This window comes from Crocodylus siamensis, chromosome 14 (assembly GCF_052110815.1).
Source record: "Crocodylus siamensis isolate JL-2025a chromosome 14, ASM5211081v1, whole genome shotgun sequence".
Lineage (NCBI taxonomy): Eukaryota > Metazoa > Chordata > Crocodylia > Crocodylidae > Crocodylus > Crocodylus siamensis.
Genome location: NC_143408.1, coordinates 2053096 through 2067361, shown reverse-complemented (window position 1 = coordinate 2067361; position 14266 = coordinate 2053096). Strand labels below are relative to the sequence as shown.

The following is a 14266-nucleotide window of genomic DNA, read 5'->3' as shown; positions in this document are numbered from 1 at the left end:
TCCTGAGCACGGGCGGCAAGGCCGGCACGTGCAAGCCAGGCCTCTCCCGCCCCTAAGGGGACCGCGCCGCCAGCACCCCGTTCCCGGGGGCGCTGCTCTCAGCCGGCTCCCCGCCCCAGAGTCAGCTGCATGTTGGCGCCGGGATTAGCAGCAAACAGGCCGCGGATGCCCAGCGGTGCACACGGCAGGCTCCCGCCGCGGCGGCCGGCGGGGCTGTGCCCGGGGCGTCGTCGGGCTCCCGCAGCCTCCCGCGCAGACGAGCCGCTCTCCGGGAGCCGGCGCCAGAGGAGGCCGCTGGCGGGGCCGGCGTCCAGCGCCCCCCCCCGCGGTGTCCCGGCCTCTCGCGGGGACACCGACTTCCCCCTCAGGCAGGGCAGCCCACGCAGCAGAGGGTTAAGTGAATACCACAGCAACGGATTTTTATTCTTTTGGCCAAAAAATAAATTAGGAGAAATATAACTGCAGTTCCCAGGAAGGAAGAGCTGGGGTGCGGGGTCCAGGGCAGCGGCCGTGTCCGGCTTCTCCACGCATCCCCCTCCCCCCCTCCAGCAACCGGGGGCCTGGGGCCGGTCCACCAGCGCACCCGCCCCCCCGGCCAGCTCCCCCTGGAGCAGCTCCCTGGAGGAAGCGCAGGGCTGGCTGCGAGCGCCAGGCGCGGGCACTCCGCCGCGGGGGGGCTGGCCCGGGGCGCCGCGCGTGTGCCGCTGCGTGCTCTGCGGGCTCGTGCGCGTGTCCGGGCGACCCGGCTGGGAAGGGGCGGGTGCATCCCCAACGTGCGCGTGCCCCGCGGGATCCGCAGTGCACACGCGTGCGTGGGCGCGGGGAGCAGGTGGGAGCCCCCCAGCCCGGCCGGCCAGCGGAGCGTCCGCCCTCAGCCGAGCCGGGGGCACCCACCCGCGTGCCACAGCCCTGGCATCCGCCGGGGCCGGGGCCGGGGCCGGGGCCGGGGCGGCTCGGCTCAGGCCGGCCGGGCGGGCGCGCAGTGCCGCGCGGCGCGGCGCAGGTGCCGGTCCTCGCGGGGCGACCAGGGCCGCGCGTAGGCGCCAGGCGGCAGCAGGAGCCGGTTCCGCGTGTGCTCGTAGTTGACGTGGCGCCGGGCCATGAGCACGTAGTCGCGGCGCGGGCGCAGCGCGGGGCAGGCGCAGGCGCGGGGCGCCCACACGTACTCGCGGCGCAGCAGCGGCCCCGCGGCGCGGTACACGTGCTCCACCTGCACCTCGTAGCGCGTCTCCTGCCCCACGGGCCGCCGCGACACGACGCGGGCCTGGAAGACTGGACGGGGGCCGGGTCAGCGCCCGCGCCCGGGGCAGGGCCGGGGCCGGGGCCGGGGCGGGGCCGGGCCGGGGGCTCGGGCTCTTACCGAAGTCGCTGTGGCAGTAGTGGTGGAGGCGCTGCGACCGCCCCTTGGGCGCCGGGCACCGGCCGCACCTGCCTGCGGGGCAGAGCCGGGGTGAGCGCGGCCGGCTCGGGCCGCTGCCCGGGACAGGGCCGGCACTGCCGCGGGGCCGGGCGGGGCGGGGGCACCTGTCTGCGCCGCCTCCTGCGCGCGGCCGGGCGCCGCGCTGGGCCGGGGCGGGTCCACGTGGGCTTCCCGGGGCTGCGGCTGCCGCAAGGGGCTGACGGCGGCCGGGCGGTGCCCGTCGTGCCCCCGCGGCAGCCAGAACTCGTACTCGATGCCCGCGTCGGGCTCCCGGAGCAGGACCTGGGCGGCGGCGGGGGGCACAGGCTCAGGCCCGGCGCCGGGAGACGTGGGGTGCCCCCCGCCCGCCCGCGGCCGCGCTCACCGCGACGTGCAGGTCCTCCCGCGTGGGCCCGGCCGCCTCCAGGCTCTCGCGCCCGTCGGCGGCGCGGGCGTAGTGCACCCGCGTGCCGGCCGCCTCGTACGCGCCCGGCGGGTCCACCGCCCAGTCCCCGTTGATCACGTGGCGCTGCTCCGCCGTCAGCAGCGCTGCAGGGAGGGCCGACCCCCCCGGAAAAGCAGCCCGGGTCAGGCGGGGCGGGGCGCGCACCCCCGGGGCTGTGCCCGACCCAGGAGGCTGCACGGGGGCGGGGTGGCCAAGGAGCCCGCACCCCCGAGCACCGTCCCTCCTACCCAGGTAGTTGCGGCTCCGGTCCGTCACTTTGATGTGCGTCGCCCCCGCCGGGATGCGCGTCACGTTCCTGTAGCCGACGTGCCCTGCGGGTGCGGGAAGGGCAGGAGGGGTCAGTGCCCCACGCCGCGGACTGCAGCCTGGGCGGGGGGTCTGGGGGCATGCACGTGCAAGCGCGGGGAGCGGGGCCCGAGCGCAAAGCCCCCCCGGGCTCGCTGCGACACGCTCAGCGATGCGCCGCGCCGCGCCGGGCGGTGGCGGCAGGGCCGGGCAGCGGGGAGGGAGTGAAGCCAAGAGCCAAAGCATTCACCGCTGGGCAATCAATCACCGGAGGGGGGGAGCGCGGCCCGGAAGACCCGCTGCACCAGCACGCACGACTCGTTCCTGCCGCCGCAGCGCCCGCAGGCGTCGGGCCGGGCGCCGGAGCCCAGGATCCCGTCGCAGCCCGCTGTCTGCGGGGGTCGGACACGGGCGTCACGGGGCAGCCCCGCCGGAGGGGCGCCTGCCCCTGGGCACCCCGGCCCGGACCTACCAGGCACTGGCCGCTGATGCAGAGCTCCGGGCCGTGCGGGCTGCAGCGGGTGCCGTCCAGCACCCTGCCGAAGGTGTAGTAGAAGTTGTGCCCCGCGGCCAGGCAGTTCAGGTCGCAGCGGTTGGGAGCTGAGGAGAGAGCGGGCCCGCCGCCGCCTCAGGGAGGACTCGGGCGCGGGGGCTGGTACCACGGCGCGAGGAGGGGCGGGGGCGGGGGCCGGCACTCACCGCCGTAGAAGGGGACCCACTGGTACCGCGCCGGCTGCCCCGGGATGGGCGTGGAGTCGTACAGGGCACACTGCATGGCCCGGAAGGGCACGGAGCCGCTGGGGCACGCCTGCAAGGGGGGCGGGGGGCGCAATGGGGCTGGAGCCGGGGCTAGGGCCCTTCCCCTGGGCCATCCCGAAGTCGGAGCAACGGAGGGTCCCTGGAAGGACCGGGCGGGGGGGAGACACCATGGAAAAGGAGCAGGGCCTGGGAGTCGGGATCCGGTCACCCGGGTCTACGAGTCGGGAAACTGAGGCACGGAGCAGCCAAAGGACTCGCCACCCGCCCCAGGCCAGGGCCTGGTGAGCAGGGGCGGCGCGCAACGCACTCCTTGCACAGGCGCGCCACGCCGGCGCTGCCCTGCGCCCGTACTCACGTGCAGCTGGCACACGCGGTACCGCCGGGGCTCCCCCTCGCACAGCTCCTCTCCCGGGACCCTGCGGCGAGACGCGGCGGCGGGCTGGGTCCCGAGCCGGCCCCCGGCGGCTGCCCGGCCGGCTCCCTGCCCACATGCTCAGCACCAGACGAAGAGGAGGAGGGGGCCGGGGCCCAGGGCGAGATGCTGCCCACGCGGGGGGAGCAGCAGCGCCCGGGTGGCTGCGGGGGCAGGCACGGCCCTCCCACGCACGCTCACACGCAACCCCCCCGCATGCCTGCACCCACGCAACCTTCACATGCACGCTCACACTGCCCCCCCATGCGTGCACACTCGCGTGCACGTTACCCCCAGCACAGGCGTGCGCACCCACCCGCCAGCCCAGGCCTCGGTTGCCGCATTTCCGCCGGCGCAGACCGGCAGGGAGCGGGGGCGCCCGCGCCCCCCCGGGCAGTTCCCGCGCCGGTCCGCCCCCTGGGGCCCGGGCCCCTGCGCCCACTCACCGGAGGCACCTCCTGCTGCGCAGCGCCACCCCGTCCCCGCACGTGCTGGAGCAGGCGCTCCAGGCCCCCCACGGCGTCCACGCCCCGCGGCCCGGCTCCCGGGTGGCCCCCTACTTGGAGGAAGACGACGGGGTCACTGCCCGCGAGCCCTCGGCTTGGCCGTGGGAGCTGGCCGGCCGCGTGACGTGGCCCGCCCGGCGCCGCGCCAGGGATGCTCTCCAAGCCTGGGCCCCGGGGGGCACGCCGGGGAGTGGGGGGCGCTCGGGGACCGGGGCCGGCGGGGGAGGCTTGGCCATCGCCTCGGCCGGGCCAGGGACTGTTTGGGGTTGCAAAGAGTGCGTGCTGCTGGGCCCGTCCTGTCAACAGCCCCCCCCCCCCCCCCGCCTCGGGTGTGAAGTCATCTGCAACCAATAAAATCCCCCCACCCCACCCGGCAGGGGACAACCCCCCCTTCCCTTCCCTTCCCGGGCGTCCGGCTTTCCGGTTCCCATCTCCTCCGCTGCACCCCCCCCCCCGTGCCTGCTTCATCTGTGCCCCGACATTTGGAGGGAAGATCAGCTCGGGGTGCCCCCCGCCCCCCTCCCCAGCCATGGCGGGGGGGCAGCGGTGCTGGGAGACAGGGGGAGCTGGAGGAGGGAGCGCCAGATGTGGATGGGCGCGCTCCCAGGGCGCGGGGGCGGCGCATCCCCGGGGCCGGAGGGGGGGCGGCCGAGCAGGAGCCCGCACCCCCGGGGACCTTGCCCAGCTGCGGCCTCGCGTCCCCGCTCCGCGCCGGCCCCACGCAGCTCAGCCCCCCGGGGAGCTCCCGGGCCCCCAGGCGGGGGGGCGCCCAGCTGCAGAGCCAGCCCCCGGGCACCGGCCTGCGCCTCCCAGGGCCCCGCAGACGCGGGGATTACAGAGCTGGGAGTAAACAGCAGCAGCCGGCCGGAGCTGGCAGGGCTCCCCGCCTGGAGCTGGTGCCCAGCCCCCCCCAGAGCAGGGGGTGCGACCCCACCCCCCCAGCAGCTGCGAGGGGAGGCCGGTCCGGGGAGGAATGAACCAGGCAGAAGAGGCTATTTCCTGTGCGACGGGCCGGGCCCCAGCGCTCCGCGGCGGGGACACGATCCGCCCCGGCTCCTGGGCCGGCTCCGGCCGCCCGGCCCCCCGCGGTCCTTGCCGGGGGTGGGGGGATTCACGCGGGATCGCTGGCGAGCTGTCACCCTCCCCTCGCCGGGCCACGGCGGCTCCCACGCGCCAGCTCGCGCTCCCGGCCCCGAGTGGGTGCCCCGCCAGGCCTCCTTGCCTCGACTTACCTGAGCGCTGCCGATGCGCGCGCAGCCCAAGCCGAGCCAGGCCAGGAGCAGGAGCCCCGCGGGGGGGCCGCGCCTGCGAGGAAGCGGAGGTTGCAGAGAGCCCTGCCCCAGGCGGCAGCACCCCCGCCCGGGGCAGCCAGCCACAGGGACGCCTTGTCAATCCCCCCAGCTTCCTACTGAGGCTGAGTGACTTGCCCGAGGTCACCTGGGCTGTCAGTGGCAGAGAACAGAGCCCGGCTTCCCCCCCGCTCCGGGGCCTGGCCCCGGGTGCTCGGCACCAGGCCCTTGCTGCCCCCAGGCAGGACCACGCGCCCCGGGGCTGCCGGATGAAGCGATCTCGAGGGCTGCCCCGGGCCTCCCGGCCGCCGCTCCCCGGCGAGACGAGGCACGGACAAGATGAGACACAGCCGCCCGCCGGGAGGGGCAGTGACGCCGTGGCGGGGCAGAGGGCTGGCGCCGGCTCCGGGGCAAAGCGCAGGCACCCCCGTCCCTGGGCTGCAGGTGGGCACCGGGGAGATCTGAACTGCAGGGGCCCAAGCAACGCACGCTGCCTCCGCCACTGGTGCCCCGTGGCACCCCGGGCACATCACCCGCCCTCAGGCTGCTTGCGGAGGCAGGTGACTGGTCCCTTCCCCAACCCCCCCACCGTGGGCAGGGCCAAGCCCCGGCCCCTGCAGGGATGGGGGGCAGCAAGCAGCGAGGCCAGAGCTGCGGCAGCCTGCTCCCCGGGCCCTGAGCCACAACCAGCGCCGGTCCCAGAGCAAAGGCCCGCGGGGGTGGGCCACGGGCACCCCGGCCCCCAGGCCCTGCCGCTACGCCCCCCCGGGCCAGGCGGCCTTTGGCCCCGGAGGCGTCGCAGCCCCTTGCTCGGAGCCGGCGGCACGCCAGCTCCCCGCTGCGAGGGCCGCCCGAGCCCGGGACCCGTCACGGGCCAGGCCGCAGCCCCTCGGCCCGCACCCGGGGCTCGCCCGTCGGGGACGCGGGACCCGGCTCCAGGCTGGGCAAGGGCAGCTCACCCCGCCCGGCGGGGCAAGGCCTGGCAGGCGCCCGATGCAGGAAGCTGTCTCGGCTAAATCCCTGGCCGGGGCTGGGGGGATTCACGCGGGATTGCTGTCACCCCCGGGTGCCGGCCCCGGGCAGCGGCTGCGGGGGGGGGCGCTGCCCCCTTCTTGCGCGTGCCGGGGGGGGGGCGGCAGGGCGGCCGGGAGGGCTGCGGTCCGGCGCGGCGCAGCGGGGGCTGGGGAGAGGTCCCCTTTGATCCGGCAGGCTCCAGTCAAGCTGGTTTTCTCCCAGCCAGCCCGGCCCAGGGCTCAGCCCCCGCGCCGGGACGCTCCACCCCGGAGACAAGTTTCCTCTTGCACCCGAGAGACGCCGGCGCTTGTGCCCTCGGCAACACGCCGGTGTGCTGGGGGGGGGGGCAGGGGTACGGGGGGCCTCAGTGAGCCGCGAGCTGGGGCGGGGTCCGCGCCCCCATGCCAGCACCTGAGCTGCCCCCGCCCGAGGCCGGCGCGCGGGGCCGGGGCGGCGCCGTGTCCGTGTTATGACAGCGGCTACGCAGCAGAGAGGAAGGGGGGGGTAGGATGGGCTCCGGGGGTCCCGACTCCCGGGGTCTTCCCCCGGTCTGGGGGGTGCGGGGTGTGGGGGTGACTGGGGCGCACTCCGGGGCTCCTTCCCCAGGTCTAGAAGGGGAGTGCACGCGTGTGCGTGGAAAGGGGGGGCAGTTCCTGCTCCGAGTACAGGGGGCTGGGGGGGCAGGAGTATGGGGGTTACCCCTGGGGTCTTTCCCTAGCCCTGGGCGGGCCGGGGTCCGTCCCGATCCCCGCGCCTGCCTCAGTTTCCCCGGCCCGACCGCGAGCGGCTTACCCGGGGCGGGGGGGGCCCATCCGGGCGGCCGCGGCGTCCTGCCCGCTCCCACCTGCGGCGGCGGCCGACGGAGGCGGCTCCGGGCGCGGGACGCGGGGGCGGGCGCGGCGGGGCGGGGCGGGGCGGGGCGGGGCGGCCCAGGTGCCGGCCCCCCCGGGCCCGCCCGCTCCAATCAGCCCCGGCCCGGCCCAGCCCCGCCGGCGGCCCGGAGCCGGGGGCGGTGCGGGGAAGCTCCGGGGACCGGGCGGGCCCGGCTGAGCTCCAGGGGGGCTCTTGGGCTCTCTCGGTGGGGCCCGGGCCGCAGGCAAGGGGACGGGCCCGACCCCCGCGCAGCACGCAGTAGCAGAGGCGGGGGCGGCCGCGTGACGGGCGCTCGGGGAGCAGCGGCGTGGCCCCGCGGGCGGCTCCGGCGCCCCCGGCACAGCAGGGCGGGCCCGCGGCGTGTGCCAGCCCGGCCCGGGAGCCGGCCCGGGTGACCGGGGAGCGGGCCCGCGGCGCAGCCCGGCCCCCGCTGTCGGCCCGACGCGCCGCGCGTGGCCCGGTGGGCTCCGCGCCCCCCGCCCAGCGCAGGGGCCGAGCGCAGGCGGCGCGGGTCCGGTGTCGCGCTCGCATTCCTGGGGCCTCGCGTCACCGCCCGGCGCGGCCCGGACACGCCCTGCGGGGCCGGGCGGCGGGGCACGGCCACAGCGCGGCCCTCGGGAGGGGAGACTGAGGCAGGCCGGGGCGGGCGCCTCCTGGGGGCAGCCGGGCACTGTCTGGGCGTCCAGCTCGCCTGGCAGGGCCGCCTTCACCTGGCACCCGAGGTGCCCCTGCCCCCGGGCCAGCCCAGAGCCCCGGCGGACGTGCCCAGCCCACGCGAGCGCGGCTGCGAGCCTAGCCCCCGCCAGCGGCCCTGCCCCCAGCCCTGGGGACTCTCTGAGGGGCGGGGCGGGGGCTCCACCCAGGGGTGACATCGCCGCTCCGGGCTGTGGCGTCCCCGCCGCACGGGCTGCTCGGCAGGCAGGAAGAGGTTAACGGCGCGGAGCGGGGGGGCACGTCTGCTCCGCCCCGCGGCTTTCCCTTTCGCAGCCCGCGGCCCCTCCCCGGCACGCGGCGTCTTCCTGGGCATCCAATGGGGAGCGGCGGCGGCGGGGGGGACCCCGGGATTATAAGGGGGGCCGCCCCACCGCCGCCGGCGCACAGCGCGGCAGGTGCCCTCAGCACCGGGGCGGGCGGCATGGGGCGGCTGGAGCCCGGGGGCGGGGGCGGGCCGGAGGGCCAGGTCCCGAGCTACTTCATCCCGGACCCCGGCACGGGCGTGCTGTACCGCAGGGGCCGGCTCCTGGGCAGGGTAAGGGCGCAGCGCAGGGTGCTGGGACCCCCGCGGGCACGGAGAGAGAGACTCGGCGCAGGGGAAACCGAGGCACGAGGGAGCAGCCCCTCCGCCAGGGTCACCCCCGAGCGGCGAGGGGACAGCGCCTGGCTCGGGGACACTTCTGCCGATGCGGGGGGGGGGGGTGCAGCCCGGCGGCCGTGCCTCCCCCGGGCGTGCGCGCCCCGGCTGGCGGCTGGGCAGGCCCGGGCAAGGCGAGGCCGCGCAGGCGGGGCGGGGGCGGGGGCGCGGGGCGCGGGCGCGGGGCGCAGCGGGCGCCGCCAGACCCCGGCCTGCCCGCAGGGCGCTTTCGGCCGCTGCTACAAGCTCACCGACGTGGCCACCAACAAGGTCTACGCCGTCAAGATCGTGTCGCGGGCCTGCGTGTCCCGGCGGGGCGGCGGGAGCAAGGTGAGCGGGCCGGGAGCGAGCCCGCAGCCCGCCCCGCCGTCCCCGCCGGCGGGGACTCCCCGGGCCGGGCTCCGGCCCAGCCCCAGCCCCGCTCGCCTGCCCCGCAGGTGGAGCGGGAGATCGCGCTGCACAGCCGCCTCAGCCACCCGCACGTCGTGGGCTTCCACCGCCACTTCGCCGACCGCCACCACATCTACATGGTGCTGGAGTACTGCAGCCGCCGGGTGAGCCCCCGCCCCGCGCCCGCGCCCGCGCCCGCCCCCGCGCGGCCGCCGCCCCCGCGCTCACCCCGCCGCTCTCCGCCCGCAGTCGCTGGCGCACGTGCTGCGGGCCCGCAAGGCCCTGCCGGAGCCGGAGGTGCGCTACTACCTGCGCCAGGTCATCGCGGGGCTGCGCTACCTGCACCGCCAGGGCATCCTGCACCGCGACCTCAAGCTGAGTGCGTGGCCCAGGGCGCGGCACCGAGGGAGTTAAGCCCCCGGCCCCCGAGCCCGGCGCAGACGGGCCTGGAGAGGGTTAAAAATACCCCGGCGCCCGGGCCGGGCAGACGTGCCGCGGCGCCGAGCTCCCGCGGCGCCCGGGGGCCGCCGGCCGCCGCCACGCGCGTGCTCGGGGGCGGCCGCAGGCACTGACCGCCCTCCCGCCGCCGCAGGTAACTTCTTCCTCACCAAGAGCATGCAGGTGAAGATCGGGGACCTGGGCCTGGCCACGCGCGACGACCCGGCCGGCCGGCGGCGGGGGTGAGCGCGGCCGGGGCGGCGGGGCTGCGGGCTGGGCTGCGGGCGCGGACTCACCCCGCTCCCGGCCTCCGCAGGGTGGTCTGCGGGACCCCCAACTACCTGGCGCCCGAGGTGATCGAGAAGCGGGGCCACTCGGTCAAGTCCGACATCTGGGCCCTGGGCTGCATCGTGTGAGCTGGAGCGGGGGCTCTCCTCTCTGGGGGAGCCAGCCCCTGCCCCCCTGGGGGGACTTGTGGGATGGGAACACGGGCTGCAGCGTGGGGGGTGCCCCAAAACTGGGCAGGTAGCTGGGCTGGGACATGCAGCCCCCTCCTCGGGGGCCTGGGGCGGGGGCTGGGGTGGCTGCTCCTGGCAAGGCATTGACAGCCCCCCGCCGGGCAGGTACACGGCGCTGGTGGGCAGCTCGCCCTTCGACATCACCCGCAAGCAGGAGATGTACCAGTGCATCCGGGAGGGCCGGTACCCCGAGCCCAGCCAGCTCTCGCCCAGCGCCCGGAGCCTCATCGCCCGCCTGCTGGCCCCCGACCCCGCTGCGCGGCCCAGCCTGGACGAGGTGCTGCAGCACGACTTCTTCACCCAGGTAGGGCAGCGGGCACTGGGCGATGTGCCTGTGGGCGCGTGTGGCGACCACCCCGAGTATTCACACTCAACCTGGCCGCCGGCCAGGGCTTCACGCCGGACAAGCTGCCGTCCCGTGCCTGCCACTCGGTGCCGCTCTTGGCTGGGCCCAACCCGCTCAGCAAGCTCCTGCAGAAGGCGGCCAAGGTGCTGTTTCGGGGGGCACCGTGCCAGGAGCCCCGGGCAGGTGGGTCCAGCATCCCCCCCCGGCTGCACCAAGCACTGCCTTCGTCCCCTCATGGCCCGTGCCCATGTCTTCGCAGGTAGCCCAGGGCCCAGTGAGGAGCCGGCGAGTCCTGCCGTGCCAGCCCAGCCTCCACCCAGCCCGGCGGCGGGGGCATGGGGGGCTGTGGGTCTTGGCTCTGCTCCCCTCGGCCCATTGCCTGGCCAGGCAGAGTGGGCAAACATCCAGGCTGAGCCCCTGAGTGAGGAGCCCGGTGGGGTCCCCATCTGCCTGCTCGCGAAGGGAGCGCTCAACTTCAGCGCCAACTGTGAGTGGGGGCACGGGACTGGGCACCGGAGAAGGGCACAGTGGGGTTGGCTCTGAGCTACAGCCTGGGCCCCCTCAGCATTGGGGTCATGGTGACATGGGGACCCCAGGACAGCTCCTAGGTCCTGGACATCCTGGCATAAGGGGAGCAGCCCTGTTCACGGCAGAGGGCACGTAGGCTGGCTCTCCGGGGGGCACAGGGGACGAGTGGCTCTGGATACCAACCCTGCAGCCTGGCAGGAGTGGGCCGGTAGTTGGGACTCCGGGTTCTCTCCCCCAGCCCCTGCAGCGGACACGGACTGGAGCCTGGAGAGCCCAGTGGAGTTGGTCACCGGGGTGCTGCGGAGCTGCCTGGAGAACACGCCTCTGGGTATGGGGAACCCCGGAGCCCGAGCTACGCCGCCAGGCCCTTTTCTGCCCAGGCACTGGGTGCTCCCTGCAAAACTGCTGGGCCCCAGGACGGGCAGGGGGAGCCCGCAGCCAGCGCGCCAGTGCCTGGGGTCCAGCCGGCGGCAGGGGAGCACTGCTGTGGGGCTGGCACAGATGCAGCAGCTGTGCCGAGGCTGCCACCCATGCCCACCCCTCCGCTCCCAGCAGCCCCACGCAACCCCCTGCCGTGCCAGGCTCGGGTCCTGCCCTGGGTCACCAAGTGGGTTGACTACTCCAACAAGTACGGCTTCGGCTACCTGCTCTCCGACAGCTCCACTGGCGTCCTGCTCACTGACGGCACCCACCTCGCCCTCTGCCCCCGGCAGCAGTAGGTACCGGGCACCCCGCGGACCCTGCACAAGCTCCCCGTGGTAGTGGCCCTTCTCCCCTGGCCCAGGCTGCTGCAGCCACCCCCAACTCCCACCTGGCCCTGGGCCCTGCTGCCTTCAGCCCCATGCCCCTCATCCCTTCTAGGTGCATCCACTACTGCCCCAGGCTCGGGGAGGCCGTCTCCTTTGCCCGTGGGGAGGTGCCTGGCTCGCTCGCCGTGAAGATGGGCATCCTGCACTTCTTCTCGCAGTACATGCAGCAGAAGCTGCTGGAGGTGGGTGCGGGGGCCGTGATCAGCAGCAAGTGCTGGGGCAGCGCAGGAAGCCCCCCCAGGCTTGCTAGCACGTGGCTGCCGTGGCCCACGCTCCTGGCCTGCGCTGTGTCTGGGAGCTGCCAGGGTCGGTGCCCACTGCACCCACCAGCCCTGACGCCGCCCCCACCCCACGCAGGGCGGGGACCTGCCGGCAGGGCCTGGTGATGGGGTGGATGACCTGTACCTGCTGCACTTCGCCAAGTCCGACCAGGCGCTGCTCATGCTCTTCAGCAACCAGACCCTGCAGGTACCCCCCTTTCTATTCCCCGCAGCTCCTCCGGCCCGGGGCAGGGTCCCCAGACACACGTGGCATGACTTTGATGGCCTCGGATGTGCCCCCCTTTTACCGCAGGGCAGGAGGGGCCGTGGGGGCTGGCACCGCAAGCCCTGCCGCAGCCTCCCATGCGCCCTCCCCTCTCCCTGCAGGTCAACTTCTACCGCGACCACACCAAGCTGGTGCTGCACTGCGCAGGCCCCGAGCCCATCCTGACCTTCGTGGACGGGGAGCGCCGCAGCGCCGCCTTCCCACTGGCGGCCCTGGCCGTGGCGGGCTGCACGCCGGCACTGCGGGACCGCATGGAGTATGCCCTTGCCCTGCTCCAGCGCCTCTAGACCCCTCCACCACCAGCCGGCAGGCAGCTCCGGGGCCTGCATTGCCCTAGGACCCCCTGCTGCTGACGGGCTTCAGGATCCCTGCAGCCTGCCCCAGACTCCAGCAGCAGCTGCCAGGGGGAGGAGGAGTCCCGGGGGCAGGGGGCCCGGGGCACCTCCTGCTGGGAACTGGTTCCCAATCAAGCGGTGCCATGGGGGAAAGGGGGCTGGAGTGGAGATGGCCTGTGCTGGGGGGCACGGGGGTCTACCAGGGCAGGAGCTGCCCGCAGCACGTGCTCAGAGCAGGCCGGGAGGCACTGAAAGCAAAGGGGATGTGATGGAGGGTGCAGGGGGAGGCAGCAGCTTTCTGGAGGCTTGATGCCACGGTGAAAGCGAAGGAAGCCAGGTGTCCGAGTGTGGGGAGAGGAGCAGGAGAGCCCTGGAGAGGAGAGGGGATCTGGAGCAGTCAGCAGGGCAGGGCCGAGGGCATCCCGTGATGGTGCTGGGAGGAGGGGGCAGGGGCTGTTTAGGTGGAAGGAGGGTAAAAAGCGGGGCAAGCGGCAAGGGCCAAAGGGCAGTACGGGCCTGGAGCAGAGGCCGGATGTGGGGCACGAGCAAGGGGCAGCAGTGGTGGCAGGGTCCGGTCCCCACATGGGTGGGAGGGCCCTCGTTCCACCCCAAACTCCCCTGCTCCCTGGGACAGCTGCTGCGTGACTCTCCCTGCTTACCCGATCCTGGCACATCTCTGGGCATCTGCATCTGGAGCTGGCAAAACGCTGCCGCATGTTTCCCCAGGGCTTCGTGCACGAGGAGGCCGGGTGCGTGCATGCTGGAGCCATCCGACAGGCTGAATCCGGGATTCACAGGCTTCTTAATTAAACTCATGTCTGCCATTGCACATGGCCTCTGTCTGATTCGGGCCCCGAGCCAGCCACGTCCCATCCACACTGGCCTGGGCCTCACGATTGCCAAGCAGGAGCAGGTCAGGGGGCAGAGGCCAAGTTTGCTGGAGTGCGCACATGTGCATGCAGGGCTCACATGTGTGCACGCACCTCCATGTGCAGGGTTTGCACACCTGCTCCTCCAGGGAACTCGCTAGGGAACACTTCCAGCACCAGGGCCTGGGCATTGGGACTGCGCTCGGCCTCTATCCCAAGCAGCCGTGGGCCACCAGGGTGCTGCAGCCTCCCCCAGATGCGGGGTCTTGGGGTCGCCGTGGCTTGGTCCAAGGGTCTGAGCCCTGCACAGCCCCGCTTGGAGACGGCGCCCCTGCCCTGCCCTGCCCGTGCCCGGAATGCAGGGCACCGTCACATGCCCTTGTTCAGAGATTAGCCCCTGAGAGCGACAAGGTCCTGGGGACGAGCCTATCGGGCCCTTCACAGGGACATGGCAGAGGAATGTGCCATGGACAGCAGACGGCCCCGTTGCAGGGGCACATCCCACACCAGGCCCCCCACGACCATCCTCTGGAAGGAACTTCTCTGCTTTGTGCCTCGGTTTCCCCACAGCTCAGGATCAGGCCTATGCCCTCTGTGGGAAGGGACCTAGCGCGAGGCAACCAGACTGCGCTTCCCTGCCCTGCCTCCATGTCCCAGGCTGGCGGTGATCCCCGGCCGCATGCGCTCCAGGCTAATTGAGATGCCGCTATTTAAATGGCAGATGGGTATTAAAAGCCCAGACTGGTGGACTCAGGCTGGGGCTGCCGCCCGCGCGAGCTGGGGGCTAAGCAGGCACCTGACATGTCAGTCCCCCCCACCAGGCTACAGCAGGAGGCTGTTGTGCCATGCGCGCTTGCATGTACGTGGTTGTGCATGCATGCACGCCTGCCTGACGACATTCATGCCTGCGTTTGCACGTGCACACGTGTTTTCGCAGGCACAGAGCTCTTGGGCTGCAGGAGGAGTCAGATAGGGACTGTCAGGAGTACGAACAGCAGAGCCCCGCTCGCCCGTGGGGGGCGGGTGCTGGGTGGCTGCTCTCCAGCTCCGGGCCTGAACACAATGCCAGGGTCTGTGCCAAGAACACAGGCAGGGCATGTGCAGCGATTGGCCGCCCCGGGGGGACGGGACAG

At 74.4% G+C, this 14266-nt stretch overlaps 2 protein-coding genes across 14 annotated transcripts; one reads left to right on the top strand and one right to left on the bottom strand.

Annotated features, from left to right (window-relative positions):
- Positions 1–92: 92 nt before the first annotated feature.
- On the bottom strand, positions 93–8014 carry ADAMTSL5 (ADAMTS like 5). 10 transcript variants are annotated; one of them, XM_090027937.1, is made up of 12 exons: positions 6923–8014; positions 5060–5132; positions 3768–3877; positions 3265–3325; positions 2850–2958; positions 2623–2750; positions 2419–2542; positions 2093–2176; positions 1785–1948; positions 1569–1702; positions 1361–1524; positions 882–1272 (listed from the first exon to the last, which is right to left on the bottom strand). In XM_090027937.1, exons 1-12 carry the CDS (start codon positions 7873–7875, stop codon positions 959–961), a joined length of 2418 nt encoding a protein of 805 aa, XP_089884063.1. In that variant the 5' UTR covers positions 7876–8014; the 3' UTR covers positions 882–958. The 10 variants fall into 10 exon arrangements, with proteins under 10 accessions (XP_089884057.1, XP_089884053.1, XP_089884059.1 ...); XM_090027935.1 differs by having other exon boundaries at positions 1361–1432; positions 1525–1702; positions 6923–8004; XM_090027931.1 differs by lacking the exon at positions 2419–2542 and having other exon boundaries at positions 93–1272; positions 1361–1432; positions 1525–1702; positions 2623–2686; positions 6923–8012.
- On the top strand, positions 7895–13309 carry PLK5 (polo like kinase 5 (inactive)). Of its 4 annotated transcripts, XM_090027938.1 has the most exons (15): positions 7895–8252; positions 8577–8684; positions 8792–8908; positions 8994–9123; positions 9337–9424; positions 9499–9594; positions 9806–10004; positions 10091–10229; positions 10306–10533; positions 10813–10902; positions 11127–11289; positions 11436–11565; positions 11741–11851; positions 12031–12185; positions 12991–13309. In XM_090027938.1, the coding sequence occupies exons 1-15, from the start codon at positions 8034–8036 to the stop codon at positions 13292–13294; spliced, it is 2277 nt and encodes a 758-aa protein (XP_089884064.1). In that variant the 5' UTR covers positions 7895–8033; the 3' UTR covers positions 13295–13309. The 4 variants fall into 4 exon arrangements, with proteins under 4 accessions (XP_089884064.1, XP_089884067.1, XP_089884066.1 ...); XM_090027941.1 differs by lacking the exon at positions 10091–10229 and having other exon boundaries at positions 9337–9365; XM_090027940.1 differs by lacking the exon at positions 9499–9594.
- Positions 13310–14266: the final 957 nt, after the last annotated feature.